At 49.3% G+C, this 25,911-nt stretch overlaps 2 protein-coding genes and 1 long non-coding RNA gene across 6 annotated transcripts in view; 1 reads left to right on the forward strand and 2 right to left on the reverse strand.

Annotated features, from left to right (window-relative positions):
* Positions 1–14,548, reverse strand: part of TM9SF4 (transmembrane 9 superfamily member 4) — a 53,486-nt gene extending 38,938 nt beyond the window's left edge. The window contains exon 1 of one of the 3 annotated variants that reach the window (XM_008256154.4): positions 14,288–14,548. In XM_008256154.4, the coding sequence (XP_008254376.1) occupies positions 14,288–14,302 (15 nt within the window). In that variant the 5' untranslated portion in view covers positions 14,303–14,548. Of the gene's footprint in view, positions 1–14,236 lie in introns of all 3 variants that reach the window. The other 2 variants (XM_070051964.1, XM_070051963.1) reach the window with 2 other exon arrangements.
* LOC103348205 (uncharacterized) lies at positions 14,362–20,205 on the forward strand. 2 transcript variants are annotated; one of them, XR_007919331.2, is made up of 3 exons: positions 14,362–14,498; positions 19,476–19,636; positions 20,068–20,205. It is a non-coding gene; the product is annotated as an uncharacterized lncRNA (long non-coding RNA). The 2 variants fall into 2 exon arrangements; XR_011379949.1 differs by lacking the exon at positions 14,362–14,498 and adding an exon at positions 14,595–14,666.
* HCK (HCK proto-oncogene, Src family tyrosine kinase) overlaps positions 20,014–25,911 on the reverse strand; it is a 41,243-nt gene continuing 35,345 nt past the window's right edge. Inside the window, exons 12-13 of the mRNA XM_008256153.4 lie at positions 24,140–24,271; positions 20,014–20,500 (exon numbers count right to left, since the gene is read on the reverse strand). Of these exons, the coding sequence (XP_008254375.1) occupies positions 20,298–20,500; positions 24,140–24,271 (335 nt within the window). The 3' untranslated portion in view covers positions 20,014–20,297. The remainder of the gene's footprint in view (positions 20,501–24,139; positions 24,272–25,911) is intronic.

Below are 25,911 nucleotides of genomic sequence, written 5' to 3' on the forward strand. Positions count from 1 at the left end.
ACAGAGAGAGAGGGCGGGGGGAGGAGAGAGAGATAAAGGGAGATCTTCCATCCCCAAATGGCTACAATGGCCAGGGATGAGCTGGGCCAAAACCAGGAGCCAGGAGCTTTGTCTGGGTCTCCCACGTGAGTGGCAGGGGCCCAAGTACCTGCGTCATCTTTAGCTGCTTTCCCAGGCACTTAAGCAGGGAGGTGGATTGGAAGTAGAACAGCTAGAACATGAACCACTGCCCATATAGAATGCTGGTGTTACAGGCATTCCTGCTATGCCAGGCAAGTCCCTTACAAATTTTTAAAAGAAAAAAATAAGGCCCTTCCTACAAGTGCAGTCTTTGACCCTGTCATTCTACTTTGTAGTCATGTTAAGAAAAATATGGCAAGCATATCAAAATATACACGAAACTGCGTTCACAATGGCATTATTTAAAGTCCTGAAATAGTTCACTGTTTAATAGTAAGATGCTCAGTACTAGTGGCATAGGTTATATTTATTTATTCATTTAAGTAGTCATTAAAAATGACGATATATTTCTTGAGTGGGGATGTTTTAAAGTTTAGATGTAAGTAGGAAAAACAGGAGCTCAGAGGAGACACAGAGGTGGTCCCTGTAAGCAGACTTGTTCAGGTTGTTTTTTGACACCTGACCTGCCTTGTGCAAGTCCTACCTACATTTTCCAGGTCCGGGTGCAATGCTTCTTCCTTCAAGAACCCCTTGGACACTCACAGGGGGAAGTATTCTCTTCCCTCCTGCCTTTTCAAGGTACTAAGTGATTGACAATACTGGAAGCAAGAGAATGAAAACATTATCTAGTACACGAGTAAACGTTCATACCTGTCATGTTTGAAAACTGTTGCTTAAATTGTCTGACAAATACTTTAGTCTGTGCTTGTTTAAGGCCCCACTACAGCACTTTGCGTACTGAGTTGTGGCTGTTTACATACCTGCTATGCTATTTCCCCACCTGTACTAATCGCTTACTTAGCTTTGTTGATAGAGGTACCCAATAAATCCTTACTAAAGGAAGCACCACTAACCTCTGATGATAAAAATCCGAAACATTCACACATGAGTGGAACACTATGACTCCTTTTCTTTAAACTTTTTTTTAAAAATTATTTATTTGAAAGGCAGAGTTACAAAGAGAGGGAGGGAGCGAAGGAGAGGGGGAGAGAGGGATGGAGGGAGAGAGTGGGGGAGGAGGAGAGAGGAGAGAGGAAAGAGAAGAGAGAGACCTTCCATCCTCTGGTTCACCCCCCAAATGGCTGCAACGGCCGGATCTGGGCTGGTCCAAAGCCAAGAACCAAGAACTTCTTCCGGGGCTCCCATGTGGGTGCAGGGGCCCAAGTACTTGGGCCTTCCTCTCCTGCTTTCCCAGACACATTAGCAGAGAGCTGGATTGGAAGTGGAGCAACTGGGACTCAAAATGGTGCCCACACGGGATGCCAGCATTGCAGATGGCAGCCTTATACACGACACCACAATGCCAGCCCCAGTGCTATGATTTTTAAACTTTGCTGTATCTTCTTCTGCTTTCCCAGGCCACAACAGAGAGCCAGACTGGAGGTGGAGCTGCGGGGACACAAAGTGCCCATATGGGATGCTGGCACTGCAGATGATGGCTTTACCCACTATGCTGCAGTGCCAGCCCCAAGAATCTGATTTTTTTTTTTTTTTTTTTTTTTTTTGGCCAGGAGCAGAGTTAGTAAAAGAGAGAGAGAGAGAGAGTTATAGACAGTGAGAGAGAGACAGAAAAGTCTTCCTTCCGTTGGTTCACCCCCCAAATGGCCGCCACGGCCGGCGCGCTATGCCGATCCAAAGCCAGGAGCCAAGTGCTTCCTACTGGTCTCCCATGAGGGTGCAGGGCCAAGCACTTGGACCATCCTCCACTGCCTTCCCGGGCCACAGCAGAGAGCTGGACTGGAAGAGGAGCAACTGAGACAGAATCCGGTGCCCCGACCGGGACTAGAACCCGGGGTGCCAGCACCACAAGGGGAGGATTAGCCTAGTGAGCTGCGGTGCCAGCCAAGAATCTGATTTTTTAAAAATATTCTCACATTTAAGGAGTTCTTGATACCTCCCACCTTTCCGTCTGACAAAGGACCTAGGCTGAGAATCCTTGAGAACATCTGTCACCCCGTACCCTCTAAACGAATGCACACAGAACAGCCTAGGAGCTTTAAAAAATACCAGTGCTAAGGTTTTTGTCCCAGATTACTGGTCATCCTGACCAATTAAAAGACAGAATCTCTGAGAGACTGGTCCCTGGAATCAGCATTTTTGAAGTTTCTAGATCCTCACTACTCAAAGTGAGATCTGTGGAAAGCAGCATCACTATTGTCTGGAAGCGTGTTAGAGACACGGAATCTCTCCAAGCAGGCACTAGGCATAGCAGGCAAAGCCACTTGGAACACCTGCATCCCATAGCAGAGTTATCAGTTCAAATCCCAGCTATGCAGCTCCCAATCCAGCTGTCTGCTAATGCAGCTGGGAAGCAGCAGATGGCGTTCTGGACTCCTGACTTCAGCCTGGCCCAGCCCTGCCTGTTATGGCCAACTGGGAGAATGAGCCAGTGGACGGGAGAGCTGTCGCTCTTCCACTCAACCTTACCAAATAAAGAAAATAAACAAATCTTGAAAACAAACCAACAGTAATAAAAAACTAAAGCCCTACAGAATTCCAGGCCCTGATGAGAAGCAGTGAATCAGAACCTATCTTTCTGCAGATTCCACAAGTTAAAGTTTAGGAAGCACCACTTCAGGTGATCCTAAAGTGCAGTCAGGGTCAAGGTATAAAAGGCTGCCCTAGGTGGAACACACCTCTCAGAAGGAAGGTGCTGGGTCTGTATTTCATTCTGACCAGGTTTAAACCTACACAATGACAATAGAGAGGCAGCTGTCATATAGAGGGGAAAACACTGAGCTTGGATCCCAAGGTAAGGATGGGGGTTATACTGCCCACCTTGGCTGTATGCTTTGGGCAAACAACTTTGCTGGGCCCTGTGTCCTTGTTTATAAGGATAGCTTCATGTGGCAGAAGGGGGCGCTTCAGAGAACACAGACTGGAAAACAATAATCAGTAAGCCACTACCCTTCTGTGTAAAATTACCATTATTTCTTGCTAATCAAAAACTTGTGTTCCTCTACGAAGCCTGCACCAGACCACTCAGCCCTACTTGATATGAGATTTGAAGCCAGGGCAGAGGATTACAATCTCCTCTGATTATCAAGGCAATTAAATCTAAGAAGTTAACTTCTGTTCTAACCTTCTTCTGAAACAGAATCCTCCACATTTAGCTGATACACCACCCTGGGGATCTCATGGGCTCCCTGCGAGCTCAGGTTGCAGGGAAACGAAAAACAAATCCTGAATGACTTCAAAACACTTTTGTTTCAAAGTCTCAAACCAATGGAGCAGGTAGACTCACACACCAAACAAGACACAAAAATAGGGCAATACCCATCCTAGCAGGAAAACAACTCCAGAAAAGTGATAAGCCATCACACCTCCTTAGCACAAGGTGATTTGGTGGGCACAGTCCCTTCCTTCCATGTACTATTTACAGAGTCCTTTGCTTTGTGCTGAACACCTTACAGAAACTGACTGTGCCATCCTCACAATGACAGCTACTTTGAAATTTCTGTCACCATTTTGCAGATGACCATTACAGTAAAACTGAGAGCCAGAAGTGTAAACAACTTGTCCATGGTCATCCAGCCAGAACATGGAGGAACAGGGACATTTTTCTGAGGCAGGTGAGCTGCACTGCAGGATGATGAGAATGTAATGATGATACTGATAAAAACAGCAGGAAGCATTTACTGAATGCTGATGATACACCAGGAATGGTTAAGACACAGGTGAGGATGATCCTGGTCCACATTAGGGTACCTGGGTTTGAGTCCTGACTATTTACCCCATCCCCATTCTATCTTCCTGCTAATGTGCACCCTGGGAGGCAGTCATGACAGCTGAAGTAACTGGGTCCCTGCCCCCTATGTGGGAAGACCCGATGGAGTTCTAGGCTCCTGGCTTCAACCTGGCCCAGCATCGGCTGTTGCAGACCGGATGGAGTTCTAGGCTCCTGGCTTCAACCTGGCCCAGCATTGGCTGTTGCAGACCGGATGGAGTTCTAGGCTCCTGGCTTCAGCCTGGTCTACCATTGGCTGTTGCAGGCATTTGGGGAGTTTTTAGAAAATGAAGACATAGAAAATCTTAGCAAAATAAAACAACATATTGTGCTAAGAAAAAGAAGGCAGATGCAAAGGTCTATACACCGCATGACTCAAGCTACAGGAAATATCCAGAAAAGGCAACTCCAAAGGGACAGAAGCAGCTCAGCAGCTGGCTGCCTGTGGGAACAGGGACCAGCAGTATATCAATCCTCTGCCTGTGAGGGAATTTGTTGGGGTAATACAAATGCTCTAAAACCTCGTGCCACTGTGGGGATGGCTGCATAAGTACACACATACCCCAAACTCACTGAACTGTATAATCACAATGGGTGACTTTACAGTATTAAATTATACCTTAATAAGCTTGAAGAAAAAAATAACTAGCTAGCAGAAGGTGCAGATAAAATGAGCTTGGCAAATACAATGGTAATTGTTGAAGCTGGGTGATGGGTAATAGGGATTATACTATTTCTGCTACTTTTGTATATATTGAAAATGTTTATAAAAGTTTTTAAAGACTTTATAAATAAAAACATTTGTTAGAGATACTAAAACAGACTATATACCTCTGATAAATGCATTATCATTCTGTAACTTTTTAAAATGGACAAAGGCCAGCACTATGGCATAGCAGGTAAAGCCAGCGCCTGCAGTGCTGGCATCCCATATGGGTGCCAGTTCGAGTCCTGGTTGCTCCACTTCCAACTCAGTTCTCTGCTGTGGCCTGGGAAAGCAGTAGAAGATGGCCCAAGCCCTTGGGCCCCTGCACCCACGTGGGAGACCCGGAAGAAGCTGTTGGCTCTTTGCTTCGGATTGACACAGCTCCAGCCATTGCAGCCAATTGGGGAGTGAACCAGAGGATGGAAGACCTCTCTCTGCCTCTGGCTCTCCTTCTCTCTCTGTGTAACTCTGACTTTCAAATAAATAAATAAATAAATCTTTAAGATAGCAGTACAAGATGGCCCAAGTCTTTGGGCCCCTGCACCCATGTGGGAGACCCAGAAGAAGCTCCTGGCTTCGGATCAGCGCAGCTCTGGCCGTTGCAGCCATCTGGGGAGTGAACCAGCGGATGGAAAACCTCTCTCTCTCTCCCTCTCTCTCTCTCTGTAACTCTATCAAATAAATAAATCTTTAAAAGAATCTTTAAAAAATAAATAAAATAAAATGGATAAAAGCTGTATATGATATACAACATGCTGTGCATACTTTTTTCCATGTACATGAATCATACTTATTCAAATGAAATGCATTTATATTTTAAGGCAGGAAAGAAATGAGTTGCCTCTGAAAATATGTGGATGGGTTCCACTGAAGGTATACACAAAGTGGGAGAGAGAGGCAAGAGCGATGCAGAGGGATTCTGGCTCCAGCTTTGTACGTAACCAAACAGATCAGAAATGCCTTTTTTTTTTTTTTAAGATTTATTTGAAAGGCAGAGATACAGAGAGAGAAGGGGAGAAAAAGAGGGGAGAGAGAGAAAGGGAGGGGGGAGAGAGACCTTCCATCCACTGGTTCACTCCCAAAATGGTCACAACAGCTGGGACTGGGTCAGGCTGAAGCCAGGATGTTCTTCTGGGTTTCCCACATGGCTAGCAGAGGCCTAAGTACTTGGGCCATCTTCCACTGCCTTCCCAGGCGTATTAGAAGGGAGCTGGATTGGAAATGGAACAGCCAGGACTCAAACTGGTGCCCATACGGGATGCCGGCACTGCAGACGGAGGCTCAACCTACACTACAGCACCGGCCCCAGATCAGCAATTCTTGACGTCAGAGAGACTGTCAGAACCCCTGAGAATTTCCTGACACCTGGAACAAGTTCCAGTACACAGAATGCGACATGATTCCAGGAGGATCAAAGACCGAAGGGGCTTGGGTCCCTGATCAGACGCCTGATCCAACCTTTTGTGATTCTGTGACTTCATTACCCCCTCAACAGCCCTGCCAGCATGACAGAGGATGTTTGTCAAGGAGTTCATTTCTGTAAGGAAGCTAGGAAGTCACAAAGTACCTGCTTATTGGAAAATTCCTACCTATCTCTAATTTTTTTTAAAGATTTATTTTTATTTATTTGAAAGTCAGAGTTACAGAGGTAGAGCCAGAGAGAGAGAGAGAGAGAGAGAGAGAGAGAGAGAGAGAGGTCTTCCATCTGCTGGTTCACTCCCCAAATGACCACAATGGCCAGAGCTGAGCTGATCCAAAGCCAGGAGCCAGGAGCTTCTTCCAGGTCTCCCATGTGGGTGCAGGGGTCCAAGGACTTGGGCCATCTTCTACTGCTTTCCCAGGCCATAGCAGAGAGCTGGATCGGAAGGGGAGCAGCCGGGACTCAAAGTGGAGCCCATATGAGATGCCGGCGCTGAAGGCCGCAGCTCTAACCCACTGCACCACACTGCTGGCCCCCTCTCTTTAATTTTTAATTGATCACTTCAGGAACTCCCATATGAAGTTCAGTAGGAAAAGAGAGGTAAGTGTTCAGCAAGCACCTTTGGCATGTTCAGAGCCATAAAAGGAGTGGGTGTCCTAAGAGGTGAGTACCAGCTCATTTGACATCATTTTGCTTCCACTGGCTTCCAAGTCACAAGACTGCAAAGGCATCAAGTCAAGCAAAAGCTGATGGCAATCTAGAAGCCCGTGTGCTGTCATCTGACACTCCATCACTGGCAAAGGACTGGTGACCTGGAAAGTTAGAGGGCTCAAGATACCCAAGAATCAAGGTCTTTCCCTCCCTCTGTGTTTTATTCTTGAGGGCTGCACATTCAGAAAAAAAGCCTCTGCCAAACAGCCGCCTAATGACAGGCTGCCAGGACTACAAAGCACCCCTTGCCCTGGGACACTGGCCCCACCCAGTTTGAAAGGTGTGAACAATTAACTTCCTCTAAAAAAATAGGAACTTCCCCCTGACAACTGAAATTACTTCATTCACTCACATTTCTCTGTGACCAGGGTTAACTGTTTATTTTCAGGAGCCCTAGCACCCGCTGGCAATCCAGTCTGGCCAATCCGAATGGCCCTTTTGCTTCCTGTTCATGCCTTTGAAGCAATAGCACCTCCTTAACAGACGGCTAGATTTTTCTTTTCCTTCCTCAAAGATACAATCACCATTTTAAGACCGTCAGTAACTGTTCCCCAGACTAAGAAGGAGGGATAGAGAGAAAGAACAGAGAACCAAGGCTTTGGGGCAGAATTTGCCAACAATTAACGGAAATCTATTACCCAACTAGTTAACGCTCCCTAAGAATTCAGCCACACAGGCACAGAATGAAGGCTACTGGCAGCTAAAGCAGCCCCGTGGAGCTAATGAACTCCAAGATGGGGAGGAAAAAGCCCAAGACCAAATCATCTGCTGGAGACTGAGAAAAGCAGCATTAATTTCAGAGCTCCTGGACGCTGGAAGAGCTGTTGTGCAGAGACACACAAAACACCCAGAAACTGGTATTTGAGAGTAGGAAAAACAGGCAGCATGAGGTCCAGGGGAAACTAGCATCCACAGGCAACCGGGCTCCAGCAACTGAAATCCTGAGGCCAGCAAGCACAGGCACGCACTCTCCTTCGCTCTTCCTCTTGAGTACTTCTAAAGAACTCTCCGCTGGGCCAGCAACAGGCCTGGAGAGTTCACCCAGGAACATTCCAGACTCTGGCGTAAAGTGACAGAGCACCACCTCTGTGCTGGGCACTGTGGTCTCACATCCATTTACTTAACCACGTCAGCCCTCTGAGGAAGAGTAGCGTCCCCATTTTAAGAGTAAGGAAATCGATTCCCTAACAGATGGTAAGAAAAGTTCTGGAGATGGATGGTGATGGTTACACAAGAATCTGAATGCACTTAGTGCCACTGAACTGCACCTTTAACAATGGTTACAATGGTGAATTTTATTATACGTATAAAATAAGATTAGTGAAGCTTAAAGAAGTAAATAGTTTGCCCAAAGTCACTATACCAGGTCAAAGTCACAAACATAATCAGTGTCAGACTGGGATTCTAGCCCAGGTTCGTACCCCAAACCTTAGAATGGGATTTCAAAGCCTGGGAGGTCTGTCCAACTATGGCAGCTTAATGGACCTCATGTATGGGTGAACATCAATGGACCCAGGAAGAAGCCCCTGGAACAGGAGACAGCGGCCTGATCTGTGGCCTGGCTCAAGTTACTCTGGCTTTGTTGGTCTGTTTTCCACATGGACCATAGGTGAATTAATGTTTGGGCTTGATTCCTAAACTGCAGTTTAAGGCATCAGGCATTGGTGAGAAACCACATTAGGAAGGCAATGAAGAAGGAAAGAAGCAATGAACAGGAGCCACTGCTGTGGCGTAGTAGGTTAAGCATCTACCTTTGGTGTGGGCATCCTATATGGGTACCAGCTCGAGTCCCCGCTGTTCTACTTCCAATCCAGCTATCTGCTATGGCCTGGGTGCTTGGCCTAAGCGCTTGGGCCCCTGCACCCTCATGAGAGACCCAGAAGAAGCTCCTGGCTTCGGACTGGTGCAGCTCCAGCCATTGTGGCTGTTTGGGGGAGTGAATCAGCAGTTGGAATACCCCTCTCTGTGTCTGTAACTCTACCTCTCAAGTAAATAAATAAATCTTATGAAGTCCTGGGAACCCCCATCCAGGTCTCACTTGGGAAACACTAGTGTCAGCCAAAAAGTTCAGGGGTCAAAGCGAGTTTGGACAGGCTTGGCTCCTATCATTCATCTGTGGCCAGGTGGCCCTGCTCATCCGGGTCCTTCCCACCACCATGGCAATATTCAGAGCCCAACACTCAACCTTTTCCAACATACCTGCAACCTGTTCCTTTAATGCAAAGATCAAAGAGGAACTTTTCTCCAAGTTGTAAAAGAGAAATTAAGTCACAACTTAATGCAGTCTCTGCCCACTCTCTACTTGCTGACAGGATTAAGGGCATTCCTTTAGTGGGACTCCTCAGAGAAATACATCTAATCAAGGCCTGTGTCCACGTCTCAGCTCCAAGGACCCAGTGGCTCTTGCAGAATATGTGCCACGTGGGACCACTCAAGGGGACAGAGAGACAACACAACCAACCCAAGGTAACAGCTAGGAAGATCACAAGAGACTACGATAATATAAAAAATAGTTAGGGGCTGGCGCTGTGGCGTAGTGGGTAAAGCCACTGCCTGCAGTGCTGGCATCCCATATGGGCGCTGGTTCAAGTCCTAGCTGCTCCACTTCTGATCCAGCTCTCTGCTATTGCCTGGGAGAGCAGTGGAAGACGACCTAAATTCTTGGGCCTGCACCTGCGACCTGGAGGAAGCTCCGGGTGCTTGGCTTTGGATTGGCCCAGCAATTGCAGCCATTTGGGGAGTGAACCAGCGGATGGAAGACCTCTCTCTGCCTCTCTGTAACTCTGCCTTTCAAATAAATAAATAAATAAAAATAAATCTTTAAAAAAATAGAATATGATTTGATAGGCAAAAAATATGATTCGATATTAGCAAAAGTATTTTTTAAAAAAGATTTATTTTATTTATTTGAAATACAGAGTTACAGAGAGAGGTAAAGACAGAGAGAGGTCTTCCATCCACTGGCTCACTCCCCAGAATGCCGCAACAGCCGGAGCTGCGCCGATCCGAAGCCAGGAGTCAGGAGCCTCTTCTGGGTCTCCCATGTGGGTGCAGGGGCCCAAGGACTTGAGCCATCTTCTACTGCTATCCCAGGCCATAGCAGAGAGCTGGATCGGAAGACGCGCAATCAGGACATGAACTGGCACCTGTATGGGACACTGGTGTCACAGGCAGTGGCTTTACCCACCATACAACAAAGCCAGCCCCAACCAGGCGGCATCTTGAGTTGAGTGCATGTTGAGTGTCCACCAAATGCCTGCTATTGGTGCTTTGTCTACTGCCCCCTCCCGTTCACAGCTTCCTCACACTCCTTCCCCCATCACCATAAGCACTCACCCCTACGTGTTGATGGCTGTCCCTGCTCATAAAATACACAAGAACTTCATTCCGGGATTAGAACCGGTGCCCATATGGAATGCTGGCGCTTCAGGCCAGGGCTTTAACCCGCTGTGCCACAGCACCGGTCCTAGCAAAAGGATTCTAAATCACAGAATTTTCAGCTTGGAATTTAGAGTTCATCAAGTCCAAATTTTATTTATTCACAGATGACACATGTGGAAAATACACCGACAAAGCCAAAGTAATGTGAGCTAGGCCACAGAGTGAATCAGGACAGTGCTGCGGCCAAGCCCAAGCTGCTGACTCCTGCTCCCAGTGCTCCTCTGAATAAGAGGATGCTCAACATGCACCAGGACCAGAGAAGCTAGAAACTTCCTAAGTCTAAGACGAGTGGCAGAGTCCTGCCTTCTGTTCCAGGACCACACCATACAACTATCCTAAAGCTGGCACCAATTTCCAACTAAAAACAGTTCCTGTGCTTCTAACTGGGGCTGGGCCCCGCTTAGCACTGCCTCCATCACCCGAAGGAGACCTGATAACACTCAGTCAATTCCTCTCCTTCTGGACTGGATCAAAACCCAAGGAACCTCAAAACAGTATGGACCGATCCAGCAAGTGCCCTCCTGGGTATATACCCAAGACAAGTGAAAACATGTTCACACAAAGACCAATGTTCATATCAGCACTGTCTTGTACATAACAGCCCCAGAGTGGAAACAATCTCAAACGTCCATCAGCTGGTATACGCGTAAATAAACTGCGGTGTATCCACACAATGGAATTTTATTTGGCAACACAAAGGAATGAAGTACTCATACATGCAACATGAATGAATTCTGAAAACAATATGCTAAGTAAAAGAAGTGCAAGGCAGGTGTGTGGCCCAGCGGGTAACCCACTGGCTGAGGTGCCTGCACCCTGTATCACTGTGACTGGATTCTTGGCCCTGCTCTGGATTCCAGCTTCTTCCCAATGCACACCTGGGAGTCAGCAGGTGATGGTCTCTGCCACTCACCTGGGAGACCTGGACTGAGCTCCCAATACCTGGCTTCAGCACGGTCCAGACCCAGCACTGCGGGCCTTCACGGAGGGAACTAGCAGACAGAGCTGTTTGTCTGTCTCTGACTTGCAAACAAACACTTAAAAAAAAAAAAAAGCTAAACACAAAAGACCACATACTATAAAATTCCCTTTATGTAAAATTACCAAAAGAGGCAAATCGACTGAGATAGAAGGTCAATCAGTGGTTGCAGGGGCTGGGGAAGGAGAGGTGAGGAGCTCCTCCCAGTGTTTCTTCCTGGGGTGATGGGAATGCTGTGGAGCTAGGCAGTGGCGAATGCAGCAGAATCTTGCAAATACTGAAACACACGCTTTCACCGGATGGTTTTTAGGCTATATGAAAAACCAAACCCAAATCAAAACAATGTGAATGAAGATACCTGTGAGAGAATTACAAGGCTTTATTCTCTAAATTGAAGTTTCCAGACTGTTAAGATGCCTGTAAACGTACTCAATGACCATTTCTCAAGTGCCACCAAAACAGTCCCAAGAGACATTTTCGATAAAAAGTGTGCCATGAGCCTGCTTCTCAATTCAGATGCCCCCTCCCTGTCCCTGTCCCTGTCGTCTAACTCCAAGGCAGAAGGCAGGCAGGAAAAGCAGAGAACGTTATCTACACCAGCTGTCTACAGCGGGAGAAGCCTGGCCCTGCAGGTTCAGAAACACCCGCTGTGCCCCCAGACCTGGGAGGTGGCAGCCTAACCCTGGGGAAGAGCCATTCTCCAACGAAAGAGAAGGAAGGGAGTCCATGAACATCACCTAAACTTGTACACAAAACCCTTTCAAAACCGAAAAACAAACTAAAAACCCAGGCAATTCCCACAGCCACTGAAGCCACGCGCTCAGTTCCTCTTTAAGACTTATCTCAGAATCCCATACACTCCAGATTGCATTTACACAACCCCACCCCCAATGCTTGTGAAACAGCCCACACGTGCTATTTCCACACGTGGGTCTGTTCCAACCTCAGTGTCAAAGTGCCCGATACAGATGAATTAGGCCTTCCTGTGACTCTAGTTTACCTGTTACTCATATATACCTGTACAAAACCTGCTCCCACCCCTTGTTCACTGTTACACCAAACATCAAGTTTCTCACGCACACCACCTACACTGGCCTCAGTGGGTCCCTGTGTCTACTACATAGTTGCTTGAAATCAGTTACTGTTTCCAGAATGGAAGCACAGTGGGATACGCCCAGGTGGCATAACAAACACTCACTGTGCTTGCCTCTGTGCTTAGACTAAACTCCACACCCCTCTCCCCGGCCTCTCTGCAGACTGAGCACAAGCTGGCTCCCCTGATGCATTGTTCTGGAGGGGGTGGTCAGGACAAGCAGCCTGGCAGAGCAGTCCGTTCAGAATGCAGCCCAGAGACTAGCCACTGCAGACTACATCCACCCCAGTTACAGGCATGCTTCTAGAAACAGTTGCTCTGGCCACTCTCCAGTTCCATCCGGTATTATCCTCTCCTACTGCCAGCCCTCCCCAGGCTACAGCCCCTCCAGCCTCCTGTGTGTGTTCCTCAAACCCTCCAATCTCTCCCGCGCCATCCCTCACACCTGCTACCTCCTCTGTGTGGAACACTCTCAGTGAAGTCTCTGCTCACAGCAGCCCGAGGCACCTTCTCTAAACACCCAGTCACCCCAAGCCCTGGCCCTCATCTTGCTGTCCTCTCAGCACTCACTGCTCTCTGACATCTCGTTCGTGTATTCACTTGCTCACAAAAGCTCCAAAGGGGAAGGCCTTGACCCTGTAATTCACCACTATATCCGAGTTCCTGGCACGGAGTAGGCATTCAAATATTTGTTCATTAAATAAACGTGTAACGAAACATGCATTGCTAAATTATAACCTCTTTAAAACCTCGGAACCGGGCATAAAATTCCCTAGTGCAATGTTATAAATACCTCTCTGTATTGTACTTTTTCCCTATGGCAAGAGAGGGTGTGACTTCCTGTTACGTTCTTACCCCATCCTTGTTCCGAATGTGGCACAGAAAAAAATGGGCTTCAAACGCCACTTTGGGGATTTGCCCCACACTTGGTTCAGCTAAGACCACAGCAGCCTGACCTCTGAAGCTGTATATAAGAAATTCTTCCTTGAACAAGAAAGCCCAGTTCCCAGTCAGTTAACAGGAGGGAAACCCGTCACCAGAAACAGACTTGGAGACAACCAACACGCAAGAATTTAAGCAAGAGTCTTCCTTTGCTAAAGCCAAATGTCACTTCCTGGCCTCTGACGCTCCCCCGTCACTTCCTCCCAGAATGGAATTATCTGCTGTGGAAGCGACATGCTGGAGCACCCAGGAAATAAACCACTCTGCACTAAGCAACTGCAATGTTAGTTCTGGTCCCTCCACAAGCGAATGAGAGTGGCAGCCCGCAGGTGCCAGAGGCGTTCGCAGGTTCACTGAACCGCTTGTACAAGAGCAGATGCCCGGGCATCCCCAGCCACCACCACAGCACCGGCACTGGCAGTGGGACTCAGGAGCCTGCATTTATAACATGCCCCCCCCCCCCCCCCCCCCGGGATTCGCAGGCGTAGTAAAGTTTGGGAAGCAGTGGGATGAAAGATCCCTAGGAGAGAAACAGCTAACTGGGAAAAGACAGGAGGGGCGGGGGGGAACGAGGGATGGAAGACGGGGGTGCTACAGGTGAGGGCATTTGCTCTGGGATAGTGGCAGTCGGGACAGCTGAGGCCGAAGGTGAGGCCAGGGCTCCGGCTGGGAGGCTGGTGACAGGCGCGGATTCTTGCGCCGACAGGTCAGGATGGTGGGCAGGCGGGGAGAGCAGGGTCTGCATGTGAGGGGGAAAAGCGAGTGTGGAGATAATGGGGAGTTCTTTGGAGGAGTCGGAGCAGGAGGGTGCAGCCGCGGGGACCAAAGTAGGAATGGGTACAGGCGGAGGCAGTAGACGAGGACTCCCTCCGAAACGGCGCCTCCCCCAAAACTCGGGGCCTTGACAAGCCTGACGGCGGGGCTCAGCCGCGGGAGGGAGATTTTCTGGGAGGCAACCCCACTCAGGGGTAACCTGAGCCAGGGGTTCCGGGCGTGGCTTTGGGCCAGGCATGGGGCGCCGGAAGGTCCCGAGGTACCCTTTGGAAAGCCCTGCTCCAGCTCCGGCTCCCGGAGTCTCCTTCACTCACCATCGCCACCGCCATCTTGGATCCACGTGTCGCCGTGATGACGTCGGCGGAAGTGGTGTTCCCCGGGTTACAGAATTTAACTCAGTGAGGCGATCTCCCGGTTTCAGTCCACTCTGTGGTCGCGGTCAGCGGAGTGGCATAGTAAGCTTAGCCCCAGCTCGGCAGCCTGATGTGGGTACAAGTGGCTGTTTAGGCGAAGAGAGAAGGCTGTGTAAGTAAGGGAACCATATTAGCTCCTGGCGGAAGCTACTCCCCACTCCCGCTGCATTGTGGGCCATAGGGGCGTGTGGAAACGCGCTGGCTCTGTGGGCGCCATCTTTATTATTGGCGGGACGACCCGTTACCAGGGTTACCTGCGACTTCGATTTGGACGGATGAGGTTAGCACCTGGGCTCCAAAAGCAGCCCCACTCCGAGAATGATTTGTAATTACGTATTTAATTATTTACTTAACTATCTTATATACTAGCTGATGGACTTTAATTCTTATGAGGGTAGGAAGTTGGCTTTTATTTAACCTTGCTCTGCCTCACTTTTATCTACATAATGGGAAGGGAGCTTTTGTACTTGAGTGTAGGCTTACCATGAGGAGTCCCTAACATAGGGTGTACGTCTAACAACATAGGATGTATCCAGTAAGTCACAGCCACTGTATCCTTATGTGTACTCCAAGCATATGGTAGGTGCCCAATAGGACACTCTGTTTATCAAGCCAATGAAGGAAACTGCATGTGGGGTGGAGGGAGACATCTTTGAATGTGGCCTTCATCCTGTGCTAGGAAGCTGGGTGTGTGCGTGGAGACAAGTCTCTCAAACTTCCTAAGCCTTAGTTTCCAATATATATAGAGACCCAAAGAATCACAGTACTAAGATGAGAAGACTTCAAAGGTCACTTGCTGTATGTATGTTGCTTTAAGCTAGATTCAGTACCAGGCTAAGCTGTCTTAGTGTGTTTCAAAAGGTTGTTAAGGGGGGCTGGCTAGCAGGTAGGGCCACTGCCTGCAGTGCTGGTATCCCATATGGGCGCTAGTTCAAGTCCTGGCTGCTCCACTTCCTATCCAGCTCTCTGTTATGGCCTGGGAAAGCAGTAGAAGATGGCCCAAGTCCTTGGGACCCTCACCCATGTGGGAGACCTGGAAGAAGCTCCTGGCTCCTGGCTTTGGATCTGCACAGCTCCGGCCACTGCAGCCAAATAGGAGTGAACCAATAGATGGAAGACCTCTCTATCTCTGCCTCTCCTTCTCTCTCTGTGTAACTCTGACTTTCAAATAAATAAATCAATTTTTTTAAAAAAAAGGTTGTTAAGGGAACAATGATTACTAACAATAATAATCAGTGTTTGCTGTGTGCTACAACATGTAGCATTGTGCTAAAACAGTTTATAAGAGTCTTTTTTTATAAAAAGATTTATTTATTAAAGAGGCAGAGGCAGAGAGGGAAAGAGAGATCTTCCATCCACTGGTTCATTCCCAAGGTGGCTGCGGCAGCCAGAGCTAGCTGATCCAAAGCCAGGAGACAGGAACTTCTGGGTCTCCCACAGGGTGCAGGGGCCCAAGGACTTGGGCCGTCTTCTGCTTTCCCAGGCCATAGCAGAGAGCTGGATCAGAAGTGGGGCAGCCGGGACTTGAACCAGCTCTCATATGGGATGCTAGCACCGCAGAAGGCGGCTTTACCTGCTACGCCACAGCACCGGCCCCCTCATAAGAGTCTTACCTAATTCTGCCTCTTGGCAGGGGACAGTTGAGCTCTGATCTCCAACTATGGACGCCCTTGTGGTGGATTTTCTGTGAAGATAGCTGCCCACAACTACTCCCATGTTTGCAGGAACATTTTTCCTGCAGAGAGTAGACTGTTTCTCCTGTTGAAACTGGCTGGTCACATCACTTGCTTTGACTAGTAGAATGTGGGAAAACTAACTTTCAGTTCTAAGTCTGGGCCTTAACCCATTAAGTCCCAAGTTTTCAATTTTGTGAATATTTCAGTGACATAATATTTATTTCAAAGTTACCATACGTCATTTACTTATTGCCCAAATTAAATTTTTACAGTGTCCTATATTTAGAATATCAGGACATGATGGGTTGAGAGACGTAGCAGCTTCTGTTTCCACTCCATTGGAGGTAAAGAAGTTTGATTACCCTGCTGGAGAGCTGCACGGAGAGAGGGAGGCCCAGGCAGCTCCTCAGGGTGTTCTGGAAACTCCAGCTGAGCGCTTTCCATGTAAGCACAGCCGTTGGGGACAATCTAACTCTCGCTGAATTGCCGGCCAAATGTAGCCTTGTGAGTAACCTCATCAGCGCCACGTGGGGAAATAACGGCCCAGGTGTTGTAGTTCGGTGACTTGTAGTTCGGGTGACTTGTCAGGCAGTGGATCACTGACATAGCCTTCAGCTCTTGTGACCACACCCCCACGCTCAAGAGCAGATCTGGTATTATTACCAAGGGCGAGAACACTTGAGAGAGCCAGAAGGTTTGCTAGATTCTCACAGACGGTGGAACTGGGTTCCAGACTTGCCATCACTTCTCCTGGAGCTTGGGTCCTGGAAGTTTCCCACCAGTTTTGCTGTGCAAAGCTCCACCAACGGCAGATCATTCCTCAGTATTTTTGTTTTCCCTGTGCTCATGCTTTGTATGTTTGCCTGGTCTGCTTGGGTGATACGTTCCAGTCTCCTTGGCTGACATAAGTCAGAATCCTGCAGCTAAGCAGCTTGGGTTCTGATCCTATTTCCATTATTCCTTAGCTCTTATACACAGTGGAATATTATTCAACTTAAAAAATATGAAAATCCTACGATTTGCCACAACATGGCTGAATCTGGAGGGCATTATGCTAAGGGAAGTTAAGTCAGACACAGACAGACAAACGCTGCATCATCTCAGAGTAGAATGGGGGTCTCTGGGACTGGAGGGGAGGAAGGGGTGGAAGGTACTGGTTGAGGAGGACAAAGGTTCAGTTCTGTGGGATGGAGAAGCTATGGAGATTTAGTAAACTGTACAGCAGAATTACTGTCGTCAGCTGCACTGTATTCTCTGCTTGAAATTTACCGAGAGAGTTGGCCTTGAGTTCTCTTAGCACACACACAAAATTATAATCATGTGAGGTGATGGATGTATGAATTAGCTTGATTACAGCTCCTCAGTATTTCAGGAGATTGGTTCCAGGACACCTCCTCCTCAAGCATACCAAAATCTGCAGGTGCTCCAGTCCCTAATGTAATGGTGTGAGATTTGCATAGGATCTATGCTCTAAATCATCTCTGTTACTTACCACTCCAAGTGCAATGTGAATGCCATGCAAATAAGTCAGTCTGTATTGCTTAGGCAATGATGACAAGAAAAAAATGTGTGAGTTTAGTACTAAGGTTTTTTTTTTCAAATATTTTTGATCCATGGTTTGTTGAATCCACAGATGCAGACCCCATAGATACGAAAGGTTAACTGAGTATGTTTGCAAATATTTTCTCCAAAACTGAGGCTCGTTTTCTCAGCATCTTAACAGCATCTTTGCAGAACAGAGGTGTAAATTTTAATGAAGATTAATTTATTAACTTTAAAAAAGATTTATTTATTCATTTGAAATGCAGAGAGAGAGAGAGAGAGAGAGAGAGAGATCTTCCATCTGCTGGTTCACTCTCCAAGTGGCCAATAGCCAGAGTTGGTTCAGCCTGAAACCAGGAGCCAGAAGGTCCATCCTGGTTTCCCATGTGGGTACAGGGGCCAAGCACTTGGCTATCTTCTGCTGCTTTTCCAGGTGCATAAGCAGGGAGCTGGATTGGAAGTGGAGCAGCTGGGACTCAAATTGGCACTTTTATGGGATGCTGGCATTGCAGGCTATGGCTCAGACCACTGTGCCACAATGTCAGCCTCACTTTATCAGCTATTTCTTTCATGGATTATGCTTTTGGTGTTGTCTCTTTATCCGTGTTTTCATCTCTGTTTCCTGGGACTGGAGGGATAAAGTAGGGTGTTAGGTAATGGGGTTTAGAGGATCAGGAGAGTGGGAATTGACCTCTTGACCTTGTCCATATAGTAATAGACTCCCCTGAGATAAGGTCTCAGTTAGCTATTGCTATAATAGTTCTGTGTAACAACCACAGAATGTAACTCCACATGTCCACACGTCAGCTGGGACTCAGCTGACCTACGCTGGGCTCAGCAGGGTTTAGCTCTACCTACAGGTTGAGTCCCCCCGCCCTTTTTAAAGATTTATTTATTTATTTGAGAGACAGAGTTACAGACAGAGAGTGAGAGAGAGAGAGAGGGAGAGACAGAGAGGTCTTCCATCTGCTTGTTCACTCTCCAAATGGTCACAATGGCTAGAGCTGAGCCAATCCGAAGCCAGGAGCAAGGAGCTTCTTCTGAGTCTCCTATGCGGGTGCAGGGGCCCAGGCACTCGGGCCATCTTCCGCTGCTTCCCCAGGACATTAACAGGGAGCTGAATGGGACGTGAAGCAGCTGGGACTCGGAACTGGTGCCCTATGGGATGCTGGCACCACAGGCTGAGGCTTAACCTACTACGCCACAGCACTGGCCCCTTGGTTGGGTCTTGATCTGTTCCACATATCCTCAGACGACATCAAGGTGGCAGGGGTTTGTGCTTTTCCCGTGGATCACTGAATAGCCATCCCGTGTACCATGAGTCACAAGGGCGAATTGCTGTCACAGGAGCCTAGGCTTTGCTCTCAGGACTCAGACATGGTCCAGAGAGAAATTACTGAGTAGGCAGCTAGATGAGACCTCTGTGCTACTCAGGGATACAGAATTAATTCAGTGTGAGGCTCTATGATGTAGATGCCTCAGAGGCTACAGTAACACTCTTACATAAAAGTATCATCCTCCGCCTCTCTCCCTGGCACTGTGCACCTCTTACCTTGTTGCTTGTGGCAAAAGCTAAGCATCAGGCACTGTCTGCTGAGACAACATGTAGGACATGCCCATCCCCTCCTTGTCTTCTCTCTCCCTTGCCCTCCACCGACAGCTTCCCATGCAGCCAAATCTCCAGTCCCCAGCATTCTTGCAATGGTGGAGACCACCTTAATAACCATGATGGTTGCTTGGCAGTGGGAAATGCCAGGCTTCAGGCAGCCCCCAGCCCTGGGGGAAATCACCAACCAACCCTCATAGCAACATGGTCTGGGAGGAGAGTGAGCATCTTGGATCATGAGAAGTCCTTGTTTGCTCCCTGGCAGGCCCGGCAACCGGACAGCAATGGTTGGAAGAATAACGCGTCCCCCAAGATGTACATGTCCTTACCCTGAGGACCCATGAACACGTCACCTGCTGTGGAAAGAGGAATTTGGCCAATGTGCTCGAGGCTCTCGAGGTGGAAAGGTGACTCTGGATTATTCAGGTGGGTTCGAGGTAATGACAGGTTCCTTACAGGTGGGTCAGAGATTCCATGGTGCAGGCAGAGTGTGGAGCCATGTGCAGAGTGCGGGCAGGCTGCGGGTGCTGGGAAAGGTGAGCAGAGAAGGAGGAAAAACCCTGCCGGCCGCTTCCCACTTGTGGCCTCCGGAAGCGCGAGGTGGTCTGTGTGTGTTGTTCTGTGCCGCCAAGTGTGTGGTAGTCTGTTACAGCCGCCTCTGGACACGAATGCAGGTAGTGACTGTTTCAGTGAGCGTGGAACTCTGCACCTCTTCACGCATTCGCTCGCTGGGGAGTTCTTCTGACTCGTACAGCAAGAAAGCAAACAGATACTCAGGCACTGCAAGGACAGGCACCCATATCTTTTATTTAAATATTTATTTCTTTATTTTCAACCTTTTCCCATCCCAACCATAGCTGTAACTGGACTCCCCGAGCCCCTGGCAATAGAAATATCAACGTGGGGTCTCCTGAGAATGGCAGATTGTGTATCACTGGAGTGGAAAGACATTGTGCAGTCCAGCCCTGCACTTGGCAGGTGAAGAACCTGGCTGGAGCGAGGAAGAGTGGGCCCGGGGCGGGTGAGAGGGCCCTGGGGGGCGGTGAGTGGGCCCTGGGGGGCGGTGGCTCTGCCCCGGTGCCGCCCGTCACGGCTGCTGCTGGTACTGGCTCTCTGTGGCCGTGTAGAAGTCATCCAGCACACTCTGGATGTACTCGAAGGTGGGCCGCTCCTCCGGGCGGTTCTTCCAGCAGCGCATCATGATGCTGTAGAGCTCCTCGGGGCAGTGCTCTGGTCGCGGCATCCGGTACCCGTGTTCCAGCGCCCGGATCACCTCGGGGTTGGACATCCCTGAGAAGGAGCCGGGGAGGTAAAAAGGGAAGGCTTAGGAAATGGGGCCCAGGGTAGACAGTGGTTTCCATGACGGCCGTCCCTCCCCATCTCCTCTTGCGAGCTGCGCTTCTCCGCCTGTGAAAGCCATTCATTCTATTTCCCAGCCTCCCTTGCAGCTAAGGCATGGGCCCGGGCCCCAGTTTGGCCAATGGGAGCTGCTGGGAGATTTCCTCCCTGATGGAAGAGAGACTTTGGGGAAGGTCATGCACTGCCTCCCTCCCTTCCTCTGACTCTCCACGGCAGGAGAGCACTGGCAGCTGCAGCAGTCATGTAACCATGAGAGAGAAACTAGCCCAGAGTCCTGATCGCCGCTGGGCCCCTGCCTAACCAGCCCTAGTGCCAGCTTCCTGTGATGGGAGGATAACTTGTCTGTTGTTCCAGCTGTCCTCAGGTTGTCGTCTTGTTACTGACAGCCTAATGCATCCTATAAACCATTGCGTGGTTTTTACTGGTGTACACTTGAGACAAAACAGCCAGGTGGCCATACTCAATGCCACCTTATGAGTGGGACCATTTCCTTGTTCAATGTTTATATTAATTATCCATCAGAATAGTCATTGAATGTCTATGATCACAAATTTTATATGATCGGTCTGGAATGCCAAATTCATATTTCAGTGCTCCATTAAACATCCTTGCTTGGCTGTCTGAATCACTCAAGTTTAACAGGGCTAAAACATACCTTGAATTTCTGCTCCCAAACCCTTACCCACCTGTTGCTCAGTTAAAGCCAAGATAATCATCCTTGGTTCTCCCTCCTTCACCTCTGCAGCAGCAAGTCATATATTTTCTCCTTTGGAAGATAATACCACCTCATCAACTTCTTCTGTGTTGCCAGTGAAGCCACTCTGTTCTGGCCGTCACCACCTCTGTCTGGGCCATTGCTGTAGCTGCCTCACAGGCTGCCACCCTGTTCCCCTTCCCTCCCACACACTCCCCTTAAAACCAGGGCCAGCATTGTAGAACGGTGGGTTAGGCCGCCACCTGCAATGCTGGCATCCCATACGGGCAGCAGTTTGTATCCTGGCTGCTCTACTTTCAATCCAGCTCCCTGCTAATGTGCCTGGAAAAGTAGCATAGTATGGCCCAAGTGCTTGGGCCCCTCACCCACGTGGGAGACCTGGAAGAAGCTCCTGGCTTCAGTCTGGCCCAGCCCTGGCCATTGCAGATGGAAGCTCTCTCCCTCTTTCTCTCCCACTCCCTCTCTGTAACTCTGCCTTTCAAATAATTTTTTAAAAGATTTATTTGTTTATTTGAAATCAGAATTACAGAGAGGCAGAAGCAGAGAGAGAGAGAGAGAGAGAGAGAGAGAGAGAGAGAGAGAGAGAGAGAGAGAGAGAGAGCGCTTTCATCTGCTGGTTCTGCTGGTTCACTCTCCAAATGGCTGCAATGGTCATGGCTGAGCCAGGCCAAAGCCAGGAGTCAGGCTCTTCTTCTGAGTCTCTCATGTGGGTGCAAGCACTTGGGCCATCTTCTGCTGCTTTCCCAGGCACATTAGCAGGGAGCTAGATCAGAAGTGGAGCAGCTGGGACTTGAACCAGTGCCCATATGGGATGCTGGCTCTGCAGGCGGCAGCTTTACCTGCTACACCACAGTGCCAGCCCCTCAAATAAATTTTTAAAGGTCTCTATAAAAATAAATTAAAAAGTGGAAACTGCATAATGTTACTTCCCAGCCTCAAATTCTCCAGTGGTTTCCTGCACAGTTAGACCAACACCCACACTCTTCACCGTGGCCGTCGGCCCTGCTGACCATATCATCTGCATCTGCTTTCGTTCCTTGTCTCTGATTACTTGGCTTCCTTGCTAGTATGCAGACACACCTAAAGGCCCTGCAAGCCAGCAGTGCCATCTGCCCAGAATCCCTTCTCCAGATAGTCCCTCAGCTCCCGGCTCAGCTATGACCTGCTCTGAGAGCTGGTCTGTCTGCAGGAGCCCATACCGCTCCCTCTCACACCCCCTGCTTTCTCTCCCTCCATCCGACAGTGGTTGCTCCATGTGTGTGTTCCTCCGGGTAGAATGTGGGCTCCTGATGACAGGTGCTCTGGATGAGCAGGGGTCATGTCTCTCACGGTACCTGCGGTGCCTGGCACATGGTAGGAATTCGGTAAATATTCCTGAAGGAACCCAGTGTTTACCTCTCTTACTGCTGATCCCTACAACCACCACTGAAGGTAGACATCATTACCTGTGTATTTTAAAGGTGAAGACCCTGGGGCAGGAGGAGTGCAGTGAATTTATCATAATTTAATAGCTGATGGTGAGAGGATTCAAATTCAGTACTATTTATAGAGAAAGTCAGGGGCTTTTTTTTTTTTTTTTTTTTTTTTTTACAGGCAGAGTTAGACAGTGAGAGAGAGAGACAGAGAGAAAGGTCTTCCTTCCATTGGTTCACCCCCCCAAATGGCTGCTACAGCCAGCGTGCTGCACCAATCCGAAGCCAGGAGCCAGGTACTTCCTTCTGGTCTCCCATGCGGGTGCAGGGCCCAAGCACTTGGGCCATCCTCCACTGCCTTCCCGGGCCACAGCAGAGAGCTGGACTGGAAGAGGGACAACCGGGACATAATCTGGAGCCCCAACTAGGACTAGAACTGGTGTGCCGACGCCACAGGTGGAGGACTAGCCAAGTGAGCTGTGGCGCCGGCCATGGGGACTCTTTCTATCAGTGTTGTCCCAGTGTTCTGACTATAGACACCCAGAGACAGCCCAATGGAAAAAGGAACAGAGAACAACATTATGTACTGAGTACCAGGCCATCTATACGCTGGGTACATCTTTGAATATCCACATGGCCCACTCAGTGTAGGGTACTGCTCATGGACACAAGGATACGTCCAGCCACTCAACAAATAATTGTTAAGTACGCACTACATGCCAAGTCAGAGGTGGGCAGTGCGGACGCACGAGTGAGGAATACAGACATGATTTCTGGCCCCCTGGAACCTGAGTCTGATGGAGAAAATAGGAAGCAGATACATAGTTGTCAAGTGGGTGAGTGCTACCAACGAAGCAGGACAGGCTGTTGGGAAGAGACTCACGGGGCAGGAGCCTGGAGCTTTAGGTGATGGGGTGGGGGCTGCAGCAGGAGTTACAGCTGGAGAATTAGGCAGGGGCTGGATCGCCTAGCACCATCAGGCCAGATGAGGAGTTTGGGAGTCTATCTTGCTTGTAATGGGAGATCACTCAAGAGGAATGGAGAAGTGATGAGCCCTGATTCACAATTTAGGAAACCAGCCCACAGGAGAGAGATGGCAGACAGCGCTGAGGCTGATGCCGAGGCCGTGCACAGCCCCGTGGGTACCGGCAGTGGCCTGGACCTGGGTGGAGGCTGTGCGGTGAGAAGTGTGCAGACTTGGGAGACGTGGAGTTGAGTAGCTAGAAGCTCGTGACCACTGGGATGTGGTAAGGGGTGTGGGAGAAGAGGGGGCCAGGGAAGCCTGCAGCCTGCTGGGCAGTGGCAGTGACTAACGGAGATGGGAGCAACAAGAGAAGGCTGGGGCGATGGTCAGGAGCACCCTTTGAATGGACACACGGACAAGCTGGACCCCTCAGCAGGCTGCTTCCGGGAGCAGCCCCAGGCTGGTGCCGCCTTCCTTACCTGGGTAAGGGATGCGGCCGTAGGTGATGATCTCCATCAGCAGGATGCCAAAGGACCAGACGTCAGACTTGATGGTGAAGGAGCCAAAGTTGATGGCTTCGGGAGCCGTCCACTTGATGGGGAACTTCGCCCCTGTGCAGTTGGACAGAGCAGAGTTGGGGTGAGGGGTTGGAGAACAGGCGGGCCTGCTTCCTGGCTCAGGTGCGGGAACGTGCCAGGGGCCACAGCCGCCAACATCTGGCCCCTGCAGAACTGCAGCTTCCCGGACTGTGGCCTCCTAGTAGAAGCAAGGGACACCCATCCTAGGACAGATGGCAGAAGTTGGGGTGTGTGTTGGGGAGGAGTGGGCACAGAGGCCTGGGCTGTGGTGTGGGAGCTCATTCTGGGAGCCACCCCCACCCCAACTCAGCTGATAGCCAGGGAAGTCCAGCCCTGGAGAATGGGGTCCGAGAGGTCACAGAGACTGGAGCAGAAGGGCTTCAGGGGCTTGGAGTCCAGGTTGGCAGTTTGTGTCTTGGCCCCTTACTCTAGCAAGGGGGGAAGGGGGCACTTGGGCTCCTGGCCCCTGAGAGGAGTGGGGGTCTATGCTTCCCTTCTCCCCTCCCCTCCCCTGGCTAGTTAGCCTTTGGATAGTGTTTACAGTCATTGTATTATGGCTAGCCCACAAGGTCTACAAGAATCTATGTTCACTGGCATCTGCTGAGGCCTTTGTAAGGTCAGGTTTTAACAGTGTTCTTGGTGGGTGGGTGTTTTTCTCTTTCCTGTCTTTCTTTTGGCTCTAGAGAGTTTTCTTTATTTCCTGCTTATCCTCTTATGCACTGTACATTTATTCTTTCAGTGGTTTAAATCTTGAGTTTAAATTTTTTCATTGAGTCATAAACATGAAACAGAGTGTGCAAATCGTTAATGTACAACTGGATGCACCTGTGGCTACGTAGTTGCCCTTGGACTCGCTGTGGGACCAAGATAGAGGACGTTTTCGCCTCTGCAGAGGGTTCCCTCCTGCTCCCACTCACTCCATGCCTCCTCATGTAGACAACCACCATTCTCATCTCTATGGTTATAAATGAATTTTGTCTGTTTTTCCAACAGCTTTGAGATATGACTCACTGACCAAACAATTCACCCACTTACAGAGTGTACATTTCAATGAGTTTTAGAGTATTCACAAAGTTGTGAACTTCAGAATGTTTTTTGCCACATCCCATCCACCTTTTCATGAAAAGGGAGTTGTAGGCTGGTGCCGCGGCTCAATAGGCTAATCCGCCTGCGGTGCCGGCACACCGGGTTCTAGTCCCAGTCAGGGTGCCAGATTCTGTCCTGGTAGCTCCTCTTCCTGTCCAGCTCTCTGCTGTGGCCCGGGAAGGCAGTGGAGGATGGCCCAAGTGCTTGGGCCCTGCACCCGCATGGGAGACCAGGAGAAGCACCTGGCTCCTGGCTTCAGACCAGTGCGGTGCGCTGGCTACAGCACGCCAGTGGCAGCGTGCCGGCCGCAGCGGCCGTTGGGGGGTGAACCAATGGCAAAGGAAGGCCTTTCTCTCTGTCTCTCTCTCTCTCACTGTCCACTCTGCCTGTCCAAAAAAAAAAGGGGGGGGTTGTACAGCATGGGGCTTTGCATCTGGCTTTCTTTTAACATATTTTCAAGGCTCATCCACATCAGATATGGTCAGTGTTATGGCTGAAAAACATTCCTCTGCACCACGTTTTGTTTCTCAGTTCATCAGTTGATGGACACGTGGGTCGTTTCCATTTTTAGGCTATCATGAATAATA

Source organism: Oryctolagus cuniculus, chromosome 11, assembly GCF_964237555.1.
Source record: "Oryctolagus cuniculus chromosome 11, mOryCun1.1, whole genome shotgun sequence".
Taxonomy (NCBI): domain Eukaryota; kingdom Metazoa; phylum Chordata; class Mammalia; order Lagomorpha; family Leporidae; genus Oryctolagus; species Oryctolagus cuniculus.